The sequence below is a fragment of the Oncorhynchus kisutch genome, linkage group LG8 (genome assembly GCF_002021735.2).
Source record: "Oncorhynchus kisutch isolate 150728-3 linkage group LG8, Okis_V2, whole genome shotgun sequence".
Classification (NCBI taxonomy): Eukaryota; Metazoa; Chordata; class Actinopteri; order Salmoniformes; family Salmonidae; genus Oncorhynchus; species Oncorhynchus kisutch.
This window is the reverse complement of record NC_034181.2, coordinates 22,500,018-22,521,198: the sequence shown is the minus strand read 5'-3', so window position 1 is coordinate 22,521,198 and position 21,181 is coordinate 22,500,018. Positions and strand designations below refer to the sequence as shown.

The 21,181-nt window shown below is 42.8% G+C and overlaps 1 protein-coding gene across 18 annotated transcripts in view; it reads right to left on the bottom strand.

Annotated features, from left to right (window-relative positions):
* Positions 1 to 724: 724 nt before the first annotated feature.
* LOC109896068 (transport and Golgi organization 2 homolog) overlaps positions 725 to 21,181 on the bottom strand; it is a 33,244-nt gene continuing 12,787 nt past the window's right edge. For 6 of the 18 annotated variants that reach the window (XM_020490283.2, XM_031829840.1, XM_020490281.2 and 3 more), the window contains 7 exons: positions 15,011 to 15,130; positions 13,045 to 13,162; positions 6,471 to 6,538; positions 6,105 to 6,255; positions 2,552 to 2,656; positions 2,369 to 2,416; positions 725 to 1,935 (listed from right to left, as the gene is read on the bottom strand). In XM_020490283.2, coding sequence (XP_020345872.1) covers positions 1,815 to 1,935; positions 2,369 to 2,416; positions 2,552 to 2,656; positions 6,105 to 6,255; positions 6,471 to 6,538; positions 13,045 to 13,162; positions 15,011 to 15,130 — 731 coding nt within the window. In that variant the 3' untranslated portion in view covers positions 725 to 1,814. The remainder of the gene's footprint in view (positions 1,936 to 2,368; positions 2,417 to 2,551; positions 2,657 to 6,104; positions 6,256 to 6,470; positions 6,539 to 13,044; positions 13,163 to 15,010; positions 15,131 to 21,181) is intronic. The other 12 variants (XM_031829843.1, XM_031829842.1, XM_020490278.2 and 9 more) reach the window with 5 other exon arrangements.

Below are 21,181 nucleotides of genomic sequence, written 5' to 3'. Positions count from 1 at the left end.
AGGTGTGTGCCTTTCCAAATCATGTCCAGTCAAATGAATTTACCAAAGGTAGACTCCAGAGAAGTTGTAGAAACATCTCAAGGATGACCAATGGAAACAGGATGCACATGAGCTCAATTTCGAGTCTCATAGCTAAGGGTCTGAATACTTATGTAAAAAAGGTATATGTTAAAAATATATATTTAATAACATTTGCAAAACATTTTTATTTATTTAATGCATTTTAGAATAAGGCTGTATGTAACATAATAAAATATGGAAAAAGTAAAGGGGTCTGAATACTTTCCGAAGGCACTGTAAAATCTATGAAATTGTTGCATGTGTGTTTATATTTTTGTTCAGTATATAATCATCAAAATTGCAATGACCACAGCTTATTCAGCTACCAACCATACACCAACATTGCTTTTTTTAATGTATATATTGTTATTTTGTACCTTTATTTAACTAGGCATAAGAACAAATTCTTATTTACAATGACAGCCAACCCCGGGCTAATTGTGTGCCACCCTATGGTACTCCCAATCACAGCCGGATGTGATGCAGCCTGGATTTGAACCAGGGACTGCAGTGACACCTCTTGCACTGCGGTACAGTGCCTTTGACCGCTGCGCCACTCAGGAACCTGACAAGCTTTAATAAGCTTGTGATTGTCTAATAAAACTGGCTGATTAGATATTCTTGAAAGAATACTATACATTTGCAATATAGACTGAGTTTATAATACAGATGAAAAAGTACTTTATTCACAAAAGATATCAAGACAACAGTGACATGGTAAACAGGGGTTTCTATACTTCTATGGATACCTGAGGTCAGTTACAAAAAACCACTGGGATCCTCGATGGTACACATCAACACACAAAACTTGAAACGGTCATTACAATTTGTGAGAGTAACGGACTGTTATACATAGAGAAAAAGTGGGTAAGAACCACAAAACACTGAAGGTGTGAGTGACAAAATGAATCCTTTCAGTTATTTCACAGCAAGGCAATCTGTTCTCCTATGCAGTATGTGGAACAAGGCAGAAAATATAACAAGAAAAACTTGCTTACCATTTAGAAAAAACATTTTAAGTCCTTTCCTCTGTGTTTTACTTGTAACTAGCAAACCTGGGTCACAAAGTCAAAATCCAGTGCAATGATAATTATTATAGTACAAGGCAGGCTGTCGTAATATGCCTTCATAATTATGTCACAGGAAAGTTATAACACCTGAGATTAACATTTAGGAAATCAAACCTTTCATTATTTTTACAGCTTTTTATACAGATAGGTGATGGCTGCTGCTGCTTCTATGAGTGTTACCATTTTACACTCTTGAGATGCAAACCAACTCACCTAGAAGATGGCAGTCTGAGGCACGAAGCAGGAATTACTTTAACCTTTTAGTTCTCGTCTTTCTCAGCAATCGAGTGCTGAGTAAATAGATGCAATGTGAAATGTAAAAAATGTCTTTTAGTTTGTTAAATTACATTTGTTCTTTGGCAATAAAACCCCTTTTTAAGAACACAATTCAAAATAGCAATTTCTTTGATATAATTTAAGATTAAATAACACCCATAATATATGATTTGATAAATTCCCACATTCATATGTCTAAGCCAAGCTAAAATATATTTCCCAAAGGCAATTACTTGACAAATGCAAATCAAACTCTTTCCAAACAAGTACCATAATTTCAAGCTCTCCCACCACCATTTTAAATGGAAAAAGGAAAATGTTCATTCCACTACGGTCAGAACTTGCTGTGGGATGATGGATAGGAGGAAGGATGCAGAAAGGCACAGTGTAATTCCCACAAAGTCATCTTCAGTCCTTGAGTTTGAACTGGAAAGAGCTTGTGCTCCATTGGCTGATGTCACAGTTGAGCATGGTGCGCTCTGTGAAGGTCACGTTCCCTGATGAGTCTATGAGGATAATGGTATTGGTCCTGAAAAAGGCAGAAATACACAAAACATCAGATAAATAGAGGGGTGAAACGAGATTAGGGGGCGTATGCATGTTAAATACGGGGAAAACGCATATTGTGATGCTGGGGAAGAGCTCCCTAATCACCTTTCATTATCACACTAGACTGGAGGCCAGGGGCATGCTGGTTATAGATGAGATTATATGCACTCGGAGCTTATGATGTATGGTACGTAATTATTATGCAGCAACAGAGCTAAACGGACTGAAACAGAAAGGTACTAACTGGATTTGTCCAATAAGAAAATTATTTGTTACAAAACGTCTGCCGTTTGCTAGGGTGCGCACTAATGAAGACGACCATGGATTTGTCAAATAAGAACCAATTGTTTTCATTTTCCTCGGTGCCCTATGAGTATGCCCCTGCTTTTAAACCCCACAAGCACAGCCCTCACCTCTGATGGCAGGCACAGCATGACAAATGGGAGAGCCAATTGGTGGGACTGGGAGCACAGAATGAAATAAGAACACTAGGTTGGACATTGGCAAGGTTTATCACAAAAGACACTCTGGTATTATATTGTATCTCTAGGAGTCTGGCCTAGTTAATTGGTGTCATGGACTGGGAGGACTCTGACCTTGTGCCATAATGCGGGGATCGAACACACACGGAGGACAGGACCCGCAGCATGGGGCTGCTGTAACCTTCACCCTGGCTCTCCTGAGCCGGGTCAGGAGTGTTCCTAAAGAATAAAAACAGAAACCGTTCTCACTCAATCCTCCTCAGACTGTCAGAGATTTGGAACAGAAAGGGGCGTACCTTCAGAAAAGACACGGTTCTCAACTTCTCCCTCAAACCTCATGACTTAAGAGTTTTGGATTGGAACCAATTGGAAAAAAGTACAACTATTTAGCCCAACTTCAGTGTTACCAGGTGCATGGAGAAAAACAGAACAGAACTTTTCTACTGAACTGAAAGTTTCAAAAACTACTTAAATAATAGGACATACATTTCAGCACTACATAGTACACATTGTGGAACTGATAAACCTATAAGAGAGTAAGGTAGGCGTAGTCTGTGGAGAGCAAAAGTTAACTGATTAAAAGTTTTGCAATTAATTCAACATAAAAGCGCAAGATTCCAACAACAGCAGTGTACTATTTTCCTAATTGCAAATTCATGTAATGTGTGCAGGACTACAGTGGGGCAAAAAAAAGTATTTAGTCAGCCACCAATTGTGCAAGTTCTCCCACTTAAAAAGACGAGGCCTGTAATTTTCATCATAGGTACACTTCAACTATGACAGACAAAATGAGAAAAAAAAAATCAAAAATACCAGCAAGTGTGTGAAAACCTTGTGAAGACTTACAGAAAACGTTTGACCTTGGTCATTGCCAACAAAGGGTATATAACAAAGTATTGAGAAACTTTTGTTATTGACCAAATACTTATTTTCCACCATAATTTGCTAATAAATTCATTAAAAAATCCTACAATGTGATTTTCTGGATTTTTTTCCCTCATTTTGTCTGTCATAGTTGAAGTGTACCTATGATGAAAATTACAGGCCTCTCTCATCTTTTTAAGTGGGAGAACTTGCACAATTGGTGGCTGACTAAATACTTTTTTGCCCCACTGTATATGTTCTCTTAGTCAAGTAGTGTTCACGTTTGATCCACATGTAGCCATGTTGAATGTCCACCTGTGGTACTTGCAAACCAACAATGAGTAAGCGTATTTATAGCCTTAATAAATATGCAGAAGTGTTACCCTCAGACACATTTACATGTCCTTGTAAGTTACTCCCAAATATCTTACGAGTGACAGTCAAAGGTTTGGACACATACTCATTCAAGGGTTTTTCTTTATTTTTTACATTGTAGAATAATAGTGAGGACATCAAAACTATGAAATAACACATATGGAATCATGTAGTAACCCCCCAAAAAGTGTTAAACAAATCTAAATATATTCTATATTTGTGATTCTTCAAAGTAGCCACCCTTTGCCTTGATGACAGCTTTGCACACTCTTGGCATTCTCTCAACCAGCTTCACCTGGAATGCTTTTCCAACAGTCTTGAAGGAGTTGCCACATATGCTGAGCACTTGTTGGCTGCTTTTCCTTCACGCTGCCGTCCAACTCACCCCAAACAATCTTAATTGGGTTGAGGTCGGGGGATTGTGGAGGCCAGGTCATCTGATGCAGCACTCCATCACTCTCCTTCTTGGTCAAATAGCCCTTACACAGCCTGGAGGAGTGTTTTGGGTCATTGTCCTGTTGAAAAACAAATGATAGTCCCACTAAGCACAAACCAGATGGGATGGCGTATCGCTGCAAAATGCTGTGGTAGCCAAGCTGGTTGAGTGTGCCTTGAATTCTAAATAGATCACAGACAGTGTCACCAGCAAAGCACCTCCACTCCATGCTTTACGGTGGGAACCACACATGCAGAGGTCATCTGTTCACCTTCTCTGCGTCTCACAAAGACACGGTGGTTGGAACCAAAAATCTCACATTTGGACTCATCAGGCCAAAGGACAGATTTCCACCGGTCTAATGTCCATTGCTTGTGTTTCTTGGCCCAAGTCAAGTCTCTTCTTATTAGTGTCTTTTAGTAGGGGTTTCTTTGCAGCAATTTGACCATGAAGGCCTGATTCACTCTGTCTCCTCTGAACAGTTGATGTTGAGATGTGTCTGTTACTTGAACTCTATGAAGCATTTATTTGGGCTGAAATCTGTGGCTGGTAACTAATGAACTTATCCTCTGCATCAGAGGTAACTCTGTCTTCCTTTCTTGTGGCGGTCCTCTCGAGAGCCAGTTTCATCAGCGCTTGATGGTTTTGCGACTGCACTAAAGAAACTTTCAAAGTTTAAAGGTTTCTTTGCTTATTTGAGCTATTATTTGAGCTATTCTTGCAATAATATGGACTTGGTCTTTTACCAAATAGGGCTATCTTCTGTATTTTGTATATTTTTTTAATTGGACCCCTTTTTCGTGGTATCCAATTGTTTAGTAGCTACTATCTTGTCTCATCGCTACAACTCCCGTACGGGCTCGGGAGAGACGAAGGTTGAAAGTCATGCATCCTCCGATACACAACACAACCAAGCTGCACTGCTTCTTAACACAGTGCCATCCAACCCGGAAGCCAGCCACGCCAATGTGTCGGAGGAAACACAGTGCACCTGGCAACCTTGGTTAGCGCGCACTGCGCGCAGCCTGCCACAGGAGTCGCTAGTGCGCGATGAGACAATGATTTCCCTACCGGCCAAACTCTCCCTAACCCGGACGACGCTAGGCCAATTGTGTGTTGCCCCACGGACCTCCCGGTCGCGGGTGGTTACGACAGAGCCTGGGCGCGAACCCAGAGTCTCTGGTGGCACAGCTGGCGCTGCAGTACAGCGCCCTTAACCACTGCGCCACCCGGGAGGCATCTTCTGTATTTAAATTTTTTAAATTGAATGTTGATTTATCTAAGCAAGTCAGTTAAGAACAAATTCTTATTTACAATGACGGCCTACCCCGGCCAAACTCTAACAACGCTGGTCCAATTGTGATACAGCCTGGAATCAAACCAGGGTCTGTAGTGACGCCTCTAGCACTGAGATGTAGTGCCTTAGGCCGTTGCACTACTCGGGAGCCCAAGGTACCACCCCTACCTTGTCACAGCACAACTGATAGGCTCAAATGCATTAAGGAAAGAAATTCCACAAATGAACGTTTAACAAGACACACCTGTTAATTGAAATGCATTCCAGGTGACTACCTCATGAAGCTGGTTGAGAGAATGCCAAGAGTGCGCAAAGCTGTCAAGGCAAAGGGTGGCTACTTTGAAGAATCTCAAATATATTTTGATTTGTTGAACACTTTTTTTGGTTACGACATGATTCCAAATGTGTTATTTCATAGTTTTGAAGTCTTCACTATTATTCTACAATGTAGAAAACAGTAAAAATAAAGAAAAACCTTTGAATGAGTAGGTGTCCAAACTTTTGACTGGTACTGTAGGTATATGTTTTAATGTAGATTATGCCATGTCACAATGACTGCTTCAAAATGTAAACTGAACTGCACATTGTGCAGGTGTGTGTCTTCATGTGTAGTGTTTTGAGTGTGCATGTATTGATGAAGAATTTACTGTGTTACATTAACTGTATTATTGATAGCGAGTGTCTGATAAACTCACAGCTCCTCGTTGTTGAGGACGTTGAGCAGGTCCTGGACCAGAACCTCACAGGGCAAGGGTTGGTTCACTACACTGGTGAACAGTCTCTTCCCATGGAGCAGCTTCCTCCATGGGGTCTCCAACAGGGAGTTACTCAAACCATAGATTCCTGCTGGAGCAGACACACAGCATTGCTCGAGAACAGAGATTCCTACAAAACGTGCATGTTATCCCCCAAAACATGCACTCACATACAGAGGCATAGGCTCATAGTCAAAATCCTGCATGCTTGTATGGTTCAATGATATAATAATGTATAATTATACACACATGCATGCACGCACGCACATTAATGCAAAAGCAATTCCACATGAAAGAAATGCAGACCTGGATTTAGATGGATGGGTTCGGTGTTGCCTCTGTTTCCATAGTAACACATAGTGTCTTCTTTGGCCCTGCATTGGACACCATGAGAGGAAATTACACATGCAAGTTGGTGACCGATTAAAGTTCCATTTAATTGTGAGGGTCATCCTTTATACAATTTGCTATTATTTTCTGTTCAGCTTTGCTTAGCAGCGATTAATGGAGCCACTGCATTTGTAAAGGAATTTGAAATGTAAAATAAAAACTAGACCATGGTAAATTGTAGCAATAGATGGCAATCAGATGAGCTGATTTTAAAAAAAAAATACAAAAAAAATTAAACAGTAGGCCGTTGCAAATCGTCCTCCAGTCTAACTAGACCTCGAGTCTGTTTACGTCTCTCCTGCCCTGGCTCAAAAAGAGATCCTACTTCTATTTGGAACGCCTCTTCGACATGAAAGTCTTTTCAACTGCAGTACAGGAAAATGAATGAATCACAATCAAAACGAGTGTTGAAAGTGAATTCATTGCCTTGTCAGTTGTTTTTGACAGCCATCAGTAGCATCATGAGCCAAATGTGTAGACTGGTGCAACACTACATCAATATTTAACCTCCAGACTAGAACAAATCTAGATACCTGCTATGGCTCTGATCTGTGGAGTCAGTGGCCAGGGTCAAAAGTTAAATACATCAAAGTCTTAACTGTTTCCTGTTTCCTGTTTCCATCCCAGAGTTGCGCTTCTTCTAAAGAGCTATATAAGAGAGAAGATTACTCTCCCGGCATGAGATTGAGACTTGTTTGATAATAACATCTATAAATAGCCACGGACAGAGGGACTGACAAAATCAAATGTCTGACATGAGGGGTTCCGCTGTCTGCTAAATGCTTATCCCTTCAAATTAATTAGAAGGTAATTTGCCTGTCCGAGCTTGTAAATTTGTTTATGCCGCAATAAGCAATTAAGCTGGGAAAAGAGTAGACCTTGCTCCTTTGCAAAGGGTATCTGTTTGTGTTACCATTTCTCATCTGGTGTAAATGTCCTAGGGCAGAGGCATTTTAAAAAGGCCAGTAAGTCAGTGTGCTAGTAAAACGGCTTGTGGGAAAATGAGACATTTTAACATTACACCATCTTCAAATCAAACGATATCAAAGTCTAGCTGATGAAAGCCAAACCAGAATGATACAAAAACTTTTGGCAATGTAACTGCTGGTAACTACAGTAATCATGGGTACAATATTTGCAGCTTCACTGCCTGTTGACGACTCGGTTTTGATACTCTTCTTCACAAATAACCCCTCTTTTGATATGTATATACAACCGCAAACCTACAGAGAGGTGGCCAAATGGTGCTTTGGGCTCATTGGGCTGGGGAGAGAAGGAGATATTTGTGAAGATTACTCTCAGTCCCAACCCAGACAAACACTCACATACTGTTTGGACACATTGAGGTCGAAGCTCAATAGTCTCACCCAAAAGCACAATGGAAAGTAGTATTTCTGATATTCTTGCCAGTGTGTGTGGATATCAAAACCTCATTTCTGCTGCATGGAGATTTGAGTTGAGATGAGGAAACCATGGGAAGTGGCAGCTAGCACTGGGCAGTGTGAACAAACCAACGGGAAGAGAAAGTTCTCTGTGAAGCTTTAGAAACAGCACTTTGAAGATCTAGCAGGCCAGAATGATAATCCCCATAATGGATAGTATATGTATTTAAATTGAATTGCAGTCCATTATTCTGAAGTGTTTAAGTAGTGCCTTATTTTGCTCCTTGCTGCTGTGCCGAGCTTGCTTATGTTTTTGACATTGGTTGAATGGGCATTTATAACCATCAGTGGGGTCGGAGGTGGGAGGTATCTAGGCAAGTCCAAGGGTAAACTATTTCTCTGATGCAGTTTTATGCATTTCATGATGCAAGTTGAGCCACAGGGCTAAACAGCTGACTGTTTAGCCAGCAGCTCTACTCCCAACAGAAAGACAGCAGCTCTAATCCCAACAGCAAGACCACTCATAGCAACATCTGATCTGACCGTCACGTCCTAGTTACTCTGTGAACAGCCATACCTAGTTCCTCTGTGAACAAAGAAAAGTCAGTCAACTTCAGCTGTGTTAAGGAAAGAACCGGGGTCTTTAAAACTTAATGGAATCTCCCAGGTCAACTCAAATTGCCTGTATATAATCAGAATACCATTACAACATCTTGTTAAATTAGACAAAGTAGCTGAAAGGTGAAGGGATGCAGAGCAGATGCTTTTTGAACACTGCCGATTTCCAAACATGGTCCCAAACATTTCAGAGCCAAAATGAACTTACTTATTTTAAGGCATCTGGTTTAACACATGGTAACTGAAGAGTCATTCCATGCTCTAGATGCAGAGCTCAGCTAAGTAACTCATTTGTTTTTGCTTTAGCTGAGGATAGGATACTGCCTTTGGGCGAGACTAAGAGAATATGTATTACTGTTACTCATCAAAATTAAATGGACCATACACCACGGAAACCATCCGAGAAACGCTGTTGATCTACTAATTTGATCTACTGCTGTTTCCTTCTTAAAAATTTTTTAAAAAACCTGCCAAAAACTACACCAGTTTCAGACCACACTAACAACCCAATTTCTAAACCGTGTTGGAGAATGTATACTTTAAATGTATGCTGAATTCGGCTGGGTATTAGGAAGGCTCAGGAACGCTGGAATTGCATTGTGGGATGTCATGAGATGACAGGTAATAGTCTGACGGAGTCTTTCCTCCTGAATAAAGGGATAATCTCCTACCACCACAGTCTTGAATGAATAAATATGACGGCTGCTTGGCTGTCAGTGCTATAAAAACAAAGAGTCGCACACTCCATAAATATAACCTCCCAGTATTGGGCAAAAAAAAAAACACCAACGTTTCAGCATCAATGTGTCTTCATCAGGGTCAGTGCTAACAACATTAAATTGAGGGCATTTGAGAAAGAAAAAAAATTGAGAGATGATACACTTGAAATATACATCTTTAGTTCCACCAAGGCTCAGTCAGAGAGGAAACAAATGCATGCAAAGTCATCAACTGAATTGAAAGAATGCAAACCCATCGACGGAGCTATGGATTATTAATCAAGGCAATATGGGTTTTTACAAGCAACATAATTAAGGGAAGGCGTAATATAAATCATGCCAATACAGATTTGAAGTTGAGAGATTAACATTTTTATTCAGTTGGGTGATAAAAATACAAGTATATGCCTTTCCTATTAGTGCATCCCCGTGACGATGAGTATAAACATTATACAACAGGAAGAAATAGAGATGATGTTTAAAATGGCCGCCACACATCTTGTCCCACATCGCCATTCACCCCCAAATCATAAATCATCACGTCATTGGTTAAGGATGGATTAGACATTCACTGATTGTAATACAGGGCCTCCTCTGTGTGCAAGAGACAAGACGCAACTATCGTTTCAGGAAAAGAGCAGCCACAGACAGACAGTATTTCCTATGGGTTGTCTCTAACCAACACACATCACTGCTGTTTCACTGTGCAGAGGGGGGAAACTAATTGCTCTATAATGAGCCTTTATTAAACAGGTCTACAAACAAATACATGACAGTCCCAGCAGCTGCCATCCCTTGTCTGTTTTATTATGGCGTTGCGTACCGTGGTGTCCCATCTGTCAGCATCTATACATCTAGTTGTGAGTCTACAGGAGGCTCCATAGGCCCAGGCAGACAAAGGGATGGAGTGATTCAGACCCAGAGCATACATCATCAAATAAACACATCTTTCTTGTTGCTCTCTCTCAGCTGACCTCTCATGTGTGTGTGTGTGTGTGTGTGTGTGTGTGTGTGTGTGTGTGTGTGTGTGTGTGTGTGTGCGTGCGTGCGTGCGTAAATTTATAGCGGCAGTGATGTCTCCTTTCGTTAAGTCTCTTACCGCAGGGGAAGCAGCCAAACATGGACAAAGTGCCTTTGGAAAGTATTCAGACCCCTTGACTTTTTCCACATTGTTACATTACAACCTTATTCTAAAATGGATTCAATAAAAAAAATCCTCAGGAATCTACACACGATACGCCATAATGACAGGTTTTAGCAAATTTATTAAAATTTAAAAAACAGAAAAACCTTATATACTTAAGTATTCAGACCCTTTGCTATGAGACTTGAAATTGAGCTCCGGTGCATCCCGTTTCCATTGATCATCCTTGAGATGTTTCTATAACTTGATTGGAGTCCACCTGTGGTAAATTCAATTGATTGGGCATGACTTGAATAGGCACACACCTGTCTATATAAGGTCCCACAGTTGACAGTGCATGTCAGAGCAAAAACCAAGCCATGAGGTAAAAGGAATTGTCCGAAGAGATCCAAGACAGGATTGTGTCAAGGCACAGATCTGGGGAAGGGTACCACAAAATGTCTGTAGCATTAAAGCTCCAAGAACACAGTGGCCTTCATCATTTTTAAATGGAAGAAGTTTGGAACCACCAAGAGACTCTTCCTAGAATTGGCCGCCCAGCCAAACTGAGCAATCAGGGGAGAAAGGCCTTGGTCAGGGAGGTGACCAAGAACCCGATGGTCCCTCTGACAGAGCTCTAGAGTTCCTCTGTGGAGATAGGAGAAACCTTCCAGAAGGACAACCATCTCTGCAGCACTCCACCAATCAGGCCTTAGTGGTAGAGTGACCAGAGGGAAGCCACTCCTACGTAAAAGGCACATGACCACCATCTTGGAGTTTGCCAAAAGCACCTAAAGACTCTCAGACCATGTGAAACAAGATTCTCTGGTCTGATGAAACCAAGATTGAACTCTCTGGCCTGAATGCCAAGCATCACGCCTGGAGGAAACCAGGCACCATCCCTACGGTGAAGCATGGTGGTGGCAGCACAGGACAATGACCCTAAGGACACAGCCAAGACAATGCAGGAGTGGCTTCGGGACAAGTCTCTGATGTTTTCAGCGGCAGGGAATGGGAGAGTCTGGATCGAGGCAAAGATGAACAGAGCACAGAGAGAGATCATTGATGAGAACCTGTTCCAGAGTGTTCAGGACCTCAGACTGGGGCAACGGTTAACCTTCCAACAGGACAATGACCCTAAGGACACAGCCAAGACAACACAGGAGTGGCTTCGGGACAAGTCTCTGAATGTCCTTGAGTGGCCCAGCCAGAGCCTGGACTTGAAAACCGATCGAACATCTCTGGAGAGACTTGAAAATACCTGCAACGTTCCCCATTCAACCTGAGAATGGGAGAAACACCCCAAATACAGGTGTGCCAAATACCCAAGAAGACTCGAGGCTGTAATCACTGCCAAAGGTGTTTCAAAAAAGTACTGAGTAAAGGGTCTGAATAATTATGTAAATGTGTTATTTCAGTTATTTTGGGTTTAACTTTTTTTTGCTTTGTTATTATGGGGTATTGTGTATAGATTGATGAGGGGGAAAAAAACTATTGAATAGATTTAGAATACGTCTGTAATCTAACAAAATGGAAAAAGTCAAGGGGTCTGAATACTTCCCGAAAGCACCGTAACTCCTGGTCTTAATGCGGTAATTTGCATTCCTGAATAGCTTTGCTATTACAACACCACAAAACACGACCTGCTGAGATCTACCTGCTATAATAAGCGCAATGCATTTAGAGAATGGAGAGAAGCTTTCGATGGAGAGAAAATAAAAATATCTGAAAACAACAGAGGAGGGGGATTAAAGGGGAGAGTTGCTCTCATTCCTTGCCGTTCCTGCCCTAGGCCATGTGAGCAGGATATATGACGCAGGACCCCTTGTCTACAGGGAGAACTCTGCATCCCCCAGCAGGAAGTGGGAAAAGTTGTTCCTAATCCCCCTGACCTCCAAAATGAGACCTAGAACCCTGTTGCCATGCCATGTCTATAAATCCACGTTCATGACAGCTGTCTTAGTTTCAGCAGGTTCCAGTTAGGTTTTTCTCTAGTCTACGACGCAAGTCCAACAAAATTAAATCACGCCTGTCTGCTGCAGAGAGTGAGAGAAAACAGAAAGGGAGGGGACAAAGTTGGCTACTTTTAACATTGTCTGGGTTCCCTTTTTCAAAAAATCTCCCTCATAAGTCAGGCTGGTAAAGAAAAAAATGAACATGTGTTCTCTCAGAATTCTAATGATGGTCCCTTCAGCTCAAGGTTTCTTCTGTGTGTGAAGATAGGGAGACTGATAAAACGTTGTGTGTGTGTGTGTGTGTGAGAGAGTGGGTGGCTATAGCTTATGCCTTGTATTCAGAGAGAACACATGTACAGAGACTTAATATACCCAGTGTCAAATCCACTCCTAGCCCTAGACACGTCATGGAGGTTTGGAAAGGAATAGACAGGTATAAGCAGTTTAGAAATAGCTACACGTTAACGTCTGACAGGCTAGGTGGAAAATCCTCTGAGAACTATGTGCCTTGGGCTAGAGGTCGAATTGCATGTCTTGGCTATACCTTAGGAAATTAAATAATAGAGACAGCATTGTCAATCAGTCCTATAAGGAAGTGGGCATTGATTGGTATGGCCAAACCTCAGCGGAAATATTAATCAACCCATCCCATGTTCTCTAGTTTTGATCAGTCTGCACAAACCCTTGACTCACTTGAACTCAGCTGTGAGGAGGTTGAAGCCGTTGTAGAGATGTCTCTCAGATGACACCCTCTTCAGGTAGGAATAGCTGTCCTGGCTATGATCCGTCAGGAAGTTAGACACCAAGAACCCTTCAACACAAAGAATCAACATTATTCTTACTTTTCACACATTCAGAGGTGTTGCAGACCAGTCAGGCAAGCCCAGTACCACTACACATAGCAAGAGCAGACTTATCAGTAGGCTGCCTAGTTGGTTTTGTAGCAACACACAGATTTAGTCATACCATCCAAATGAATCTACACAACACTGGTTATTAAGCAAAATGTGATGCAGTTACAAGGACATTCGAGATAAAATATGTAACATAGGTCTTGGACTGGGTGACATCGGAGATCTGTTTCCATGTTATTTAGCACTGTGGTGCGGTCAGCCTAACGCATCACCAGGGGCATGCTGCCTGTTCTCTATGACATCTACAGCATTCGGTGTTAAAGGAAGTCCAAGAAGATCATTAAGGACCTCAGTCACCCGAGCCATCGACTTTACTAGGCTACTGTCTATTTACGGAGTTGGTACAGGTGCATCAGTGCCAAGACCGAGAGACAAAAAAACTGCTTCTATTACCAGGCCATCAGACAGTTTTATTAGTGTCTTAACCCTTTTCTCCCCAATTTTGTGGTATCCAATTGGTAGTTACAGTCTTGTCTCATCGCTGCAACTCCAGTACGGACTCGGGAGAGGTGAAGGTTGAGAGCCGTGCGTCCTCCGAAACACAACCCAACTAAGCCACAGCTTCTTGACACAATGCCCACTTAACTCAGAAGCCAGCTGCACCAATGTGTTGGAGGAAACACTGTGCACCTGGCGACCGTGTCAGCTTGCACTGCGCCCGGGCGCCACAGGAGTCGCCGGTGAGCGATGGGACAAGGACATCCCTGCCGGCCAAATCCTCCCCTAAGCTGGACGACACTGGGCCAATTGTGCGCTGCCCCATGGGTTTCCCGGTCGCAGCAGGCTGCGACAGAGGCTGGACTCGAACCAAGATCTCTAGTGGCATTGCGGCTAGCCATCACTAGCCGTCTATTAGGTGATGCACACTAACTCACACACCTCATTGTCACAATCCAATGCTGCAGTCCCATGTCACAGAGACATTGAACCACTGGACACTTCCTGTATCACACTGAGTATTTAAATACTGTATTCCCAACATAGCTCATTCCAATATCTCTGCTACTGTATCTGTAATTACACCGCAAATGTAATATATACTGGATTCTTGACATAGCTCACTCCGATTACATCTACTGCTGTACATATCTTTTAGAATATCTTGTGTAAATTCTTCTGGTGTAGATACTTATAGATTGCATTTGGATTACTGATACAGTGCTATTTGGGCTGTTAATTGGAGTCGCCCAAACGTTCTTGTTTTTAACTGTACTTCAAAAAAATATAGATTATTTGTGTACTTGTTTAACATTTTACTACATTGTTAGGAGCTAGTAACATAAGCATTTCACTGCACCCACTACAACATCTGCTAAACGGTGTACTCAACCAATAAACGTTTATTTGATTTGTTGTAAGGACAGGCTGCTACCAAAGAGGGGGGAACTGCACTACATCGGTTAAGTTTCAGGAAAACACCTGACATCTGGCCTTAAAGAAAATAAACAAATTAGAAAGCTGCTATTACACAGAGAGGTGTTTCTATCAGGGGGCTGAGCATCTGCAGTGAGGACAGCTGGCTACTGGAGAACACACTGACACTACTTTTCACTTATTGTGGTGCTAATGCTAGTGAATGAATCTTTAAAAAAGGCAGTTGACCATACCAGTTTCACGTTAGCGTCGGCTTTCTAGGAACAAAGCCTTTATTAGGAATGAAATATTAAAACACGACTGTCTGTTAAAGATGCATGCACATATCCAACTGTTCAGTGGATATTATTTTCTTCCTGATTGGTCCTCGCCTCTTCCTTGTGCGTCTGGATTGGGCCTTCCCTCCAGGTAATTGGTCAGTGCGGCCAGCTTGCCCCGCTTGTTGATTCCCAGCCATGACCCGCCTTCCTTCCCCTCCTCCAGGTCTAGCCCTGACAACACACATCACACTCCACATCATCACATAACTCCCACATTAACCTTCTTCACATTTTAACACCTCCGTGACTGAAAATAGAACAGGTGTAACTGACTAGTGAGATTGAATGCTACAGTGCATTCGGAAAGTATTCAAACTTTTCCCACATTTTGTCATGTTACAGCCTTATTCTGAAACGGATAACTGTTTTTTTCCCCCTCACCAATCTACACACATTATCCCATAATGACAAAGCAAAAACTGTTTTCTTTTTTAAATATCACATTTACAGAAGTATTCACACCTTTTACTCAGTACTTTATTGAAGCACCTTTGGCAGCAGATACAGCCTTGAGTGTTTTGGGTATGACGCTACAAGCTTGGCACACGTCTATTTGGGGAGTTTCTCACATTCTTCTCTGCAGATCCTCTCAAGCTCTATCAGGTTGAATGGGGAGCAACGCTGCACAGCTATTTTCAGCTCTCTCCAGAGATGTTTGATCACATTCAAGTCCGGGCCCTGGATGGGCCACTCAAGGACATTCAGTGACTTGTCCCGGAGCCACTCCTGCGTTGTCTTGGCTGTGTTCTTAGGGTTGTTGTCCTGTTGGAAGGTAAACTTTCGCCCCAGTCTGAGGTCCTGAGCAGGTTTTCATCAAGGAGCTCTGTACTTTGCTCCATTCATCTTTCCTTGATCCTAACTAGTCTTCCAGTCCCTGCCGCTGAAAAACATCCCCACAACATGATGCTGCCACCACCATGCTTCACCGTAGGGATGGTGCCTGGTTTCCTGCAGACGTGATGCTTGGCATTCAGACCAAAGGGTTCAATCTTGGTCTCATCAGACCAGAGAATCTTGGTTTTCATGGTCTGAGAGTTTTTTGGTGCCTTTTGGCAAACTCCAAGCGGGCTGTCATGTGTCTTTTACTGAGGAGTGGCTTCCCTCTGGCCACTCTACCACTAAGGCCTGATTGGTGGAGTGCTGTGAAGATGGGAGAACTTTCAAGAAGGACAACCATCTCCACAGATGAACTCTAGAGCTCTGTCAGAGTAACCATCGGTTTCTTGGTCATCTTCCTGACTAAGGCCCTTTTCCCCCCCGATTGCTCAGTTTGGCCGGGCAGGGTCTTGATGGTTCCAAACTTCTTCCATTTAAGAATGATGGAGACCACTGTGTTATTGGGGACCTTCAATGCAGCAGAAATATTTTCGTACCCTTCTCCAGATCTGTGCCTTGACACAATCCTGTCTCGGATCTCTTCGGACAATTCCTTTTACCTCATGGCTTGGTTTTTGCTCTGACATGCACTGTCAACTGTGGGACCTTATATAGACAGGTGTGTGCCTATTCAAGTCATGCCCAATCAATTGAATTTACCACAGGTGGACTCCAATCAAGTTATAGAAACATCTCAAGGATGATCAATGGAAACAGGATGCACCTGAGCGCAACTTCAAGTCTCATAGCAAAGGATCTGAATACTTCATTTCAGTTTATTTTTTATACATTTATAAAAAATTTAATAAATGTTTTTGCTTTGTCATTATGTAATATTGTGTGTAAGTTTAATCAATTTTAGCATAAGGCTGTAACTTAACAAAACTTAGAAAAAGGGATGGGGTCTGAATACTTTCTGAATGCACTGAATCAATAATGGCGATCACGTACTGCTGACAATAATGCTGCAACACTCAAATTAAGCGATTATAGTTTGCTTATAAATCATGTATTAATTCTAAAAGAAGCAAATCAAGGACAAATGTTTCACCCTCCTCTAAGCTATCACTGATTGCTTAGTTTGACTTCTCTCCGAGTTACAAAAAAATAAATATCAGAAATATGGAGCGCCCCCAAAAAAAACAGCATTCAAACCAGAGGTGATATTGTACTTAATTGAATTTAAAATCAAGTTAAGGCTGAGGAGTGAGTTTCTGATAAGCAGACAGAAAGACAGACAGAGGCCTCTGCCTTGCATTCATTATCATTGGAGCCTGGCTGATCATTAGAATGTAGAGCACAGAACTCTGAAAACGCTGAATAGATTACTCATACATTCTATTTGTCTGGACGTGGATTGAGGTGATACCCTTACACAGGGAATAAGTAAATCAGTACAGCGTTAAGAGAAATATGGATTGTCTTACTACAGCCGGTGTGATTTGCTAGACTCTTGCCGTTTTGACCTTGTATTGCACTGTACAAGAACTTGAATAAACTTAGAGAGGGGCAAAGAGCCATACGACACAGGCTGTTAATCTTGACCTAAAATGTCACTTACGACTACAAATCACTTCTCTCACACTGAGATGTGTGTTTCTATGAGAGAGAAGGTAACTAAGGGAAGCATGTGCAGAGGCAGGATGATACAAAAGTATGTGGACAACCATTACATTTTGTGGATTCGGCTATTTCAGCCACACCCATTGCTGACAGGTGTATAAAACCGAGCACACAACCATGCAATCTCCATAGACAAACATTGGCAAACAATGAACTTACTGAAGAGCTCAGTGACTTTCAACGTGGCACCATCATAGGATGATATCTTTCCAACAACTCAGGTCTGCCCTGCTAGAGCTGGCCCTGTCAAAAGTAAGTGCTGTTATTGTGAAATTGAAATGTCTAGGAGCAACAACGGTTCAGCCACAAAGTGGTAGGCCGCACAAGCTCGCAGAACGGGACCACCCAGTGCTGAAGTGTGTAAAAATAGTCTGTCCTCGGTTGCAATACTCTCTGCCGAGTTCAAAACTGCTTCTGGAAGCAACGTCAGCACATTAACTGTTTATTGGGAGCTTCATGAAATGGGTTTCCATGGCCGAGCAGCCACACACAAGCCTAAGATCACCATGTGCCATGTCAAGCATCGGCTGGAAAGATGTTAAGCTCGTTGGACTCTGGAAACTCGTTCTCTGGAGTGATGAATCACTTTTCTCCATCTGGCAATCTGACGGACAAATCTGGTTTTAGCAGATGCTAGGAAAACACTACCTGCCCCAAAGCATAGTGCCAACTGTAAAGTTTGGTGGAGAAGGAATAATGGTCTGGGGTTGATTTTCATGGTTTGGGCTAGGCCCCTTAGTTCTAGTGAAGGGAAATCTTAGCACTTCATCATACAATGACATACTAGACGATTATGTGCTTCCAACTTTGTGGGGAAGGCCCTTTCCTGTTTCAGCATGACAATGCCCCTCTGCACAAAGCGAGGTCCATAGAGAAATGGTTTGTCGAGATCGGTGTGGAAGAACTTGACTGGCCTGCAAAGAGCCCTGATCTCAACCCCATCGAACACCTTTGGGATGAATTGGAACGCCGACTGCGAGCCAGGCCTAATTGCCCAACATCAGTGCCCAACCTCACTAATGCTTGTGGCTGAATGGAAGCAAGTCCCCGCAGCAATGTTCCAACATCTAGTGGAAAGCCGACACAGAAGAGTGGAGGCTGTTATAGAAAGGGTAAGGGGACCAACTCCATATTAATGCCCATGATTTCGGAATTAGACGTTCGACGAGCAGGTGTCCACATTCCACTACACATGTAGTGTAAGTCTACACTTCCACATGATCAATATGGGTCCACTGAGACAGCCAGGGAACAAAGGAGAGGTTCTCTGCTATAGAGAAACCCAGCCATGGCATGATGCCCCTGGGGATGGGTTGAGAGGTAGCTGGAGTAATCCCAGACTTTACTCCTCCCAACTTCCCACTGCACTGAGGCTAGGAAACACTGTCACCACCGATAAATCTACGATAATAGATCATTTCAATAAGCATTTTTCTACGGCTGGCCAAGCTTTTCACCTGCCTAGCCCGACCCCGGCAAACAGCTCAGCACCTCCTGCAGTAACTTGCCAAACCGCTTCTCCTTCACTCAAATCCAGACAGCTGATGTTCTGAAAGAGCTGCAAAATCTGGATCCCTACAAATCAGCTGTGCAAGACAATCTGGAACCGCTCTTTCTGAAATTATCCACCAAAATGTTGCAACCCCTATTACTAGCCTGTTCAACCTCTCTTCCGTATCATCTGAGAACCACAAAGATAGCTGCCGAGGTCATCCCCCTCTTCAAAAGGGGGAGACACTCTAGACCCAAACTGTTATAGACCTATATCCATCCTGCCCTGCCTTAATAAAATCTTTGAAAGCCAAATTAAACAGATCACTGACCATTTTCAATCCCACCGTACCTTCTCCACTATGCAATCTGGTTTCCGAGCTGGTCATGGGTGCACCTCAGACACACTCAAGGTCCTAAATGATATCATAACCGTCATCGATAAAAGACAGTACTGTGCAGCCATCTTCTTCAACCTGGCCAAGGCTTTCGACCCGGTCAATCACCACAATCTTATCGGCTGACTCAATAGCCTTGGTTTCTCAAATGACTGCCTCGCCTGGTTCACCAACTACTTCTCAGATAGAGTTCAGTGTGTCAAATCGGAGGGCCTGTTGTCCGGACCTCTGGCAGTCTCTATGGGGGTGCCACTGAGTTCAATTCACGGGCCGACTCTTTTCTCTGTACATCAATGATGTCACACTTGCTGCTGGTGATTCTCTGATCCACCTCTACGCAGACGACACCATTCGGTATACATCTGGCATCTATACATTTTACACCGATTGTTGCACGCACCCACCCGCCCAACTAGCATCACTACTCTGGACGGTTCTGACTTAGAATATGTGGACAACTACAAATACCTAGGTGTCTGGTTAGACTGTAAACTCTTCTTCCAGACTCAAATTAAGCATCTCCAATCCAAAATTAAATCTAGAATCGGATTCCTATTTTGCAAACAAAGCTTCCTTCAACCATGCTGTCAAACATACCCTTGTAAAACTGACTATCCTACCGATCATTGACTTCGGCGAAGTCATTTACAAAATAGCCTCCAACACTCTACTCAGCAAATTGGATGTAGTCTATCACAGTGCCATCCATTTTGTCACCAAAGCCCCATATACTACCCACCACTGTGACCTGTATGCTCTCGTTGGCTGGCCCTCACTACATATTCCTTGCCAAACCCACTGGCTCCAGGTCATCTACAAGTCTTTGCTAGGTAAAGCTCTGCCTTATCTCAGCTCACTGGTCATCATAGCAACACCCACCCGTAGCACGCGCTCTAGCAGGTATATTTCACTGGTCATCCCCAAAGCCAACACTTCCTTTGGCCACCTTTCCTTTCAGTTCTCTGCTGCCAATGACTGGAACGAATTGCAAAAATCACTGAAGCTGGAGTCTTATATCTTCCTTTCTAACTTTAAGCATCAGCTGTCAGAGCAGCTTACCGATCATTGTACCTGTACACAGCCAATCTGTAAATAGCACACCCAACTACCTCATCCCCATTTTGTTATTTATCCTCTTGCTCTTTTGCACCCCAGTATCTCTACTTGCACATCATCATCTGCACATCTATCACTCCAGTGTTAATGCTAAATTGTAATAATTTCGCTCTATGGCCTATTCATTGCCTTACCTCCCTACTCTTCTACATTTGCACAAACTGTACATAGATTCTTATACTACGGCCTTCCCTCCACACCAGATCATAGCCCTACCGCCATCCCTCCACACAAGATCATAGCCCTACCGCCATCCCTCCACACCACATCATAGCCCTACCGCCGAGTACAGTATATACGTATACATATGAGATAAATAATGTAGGGTATGTAAACATTATATTAAGTAGCATTGTTTAAAGTGGCTAGTGATATATTTTACATCAATCCCATCAATTCCCATTATTAAAGTGGCTGGAATTGAGTCAGTGTGTTGGCAGCAGCCACTCAATGTTAGTGGTGGCTGTTTAACAGTCTGATGGCCTTGAGATAGAAGCTGTTTTTCAGTCTCTCGGTCCCTGCTTTGATGCACCTGTACTGACCTCGCCTTCTGGACGATAGCGGGGTGAACAGGCAGTGGCTCGGGTGGTTGTTTTCCTTGATGATCTTTATGGCCTTCCTGTGACATCGGGTGGTGTAGGTGTCCTGGAGGGCAGGTAGTTTGCCCCCGGGGATGCGTTGTGCAGACCTCACTACCCTCTGGAGTTGCCGTAACAGG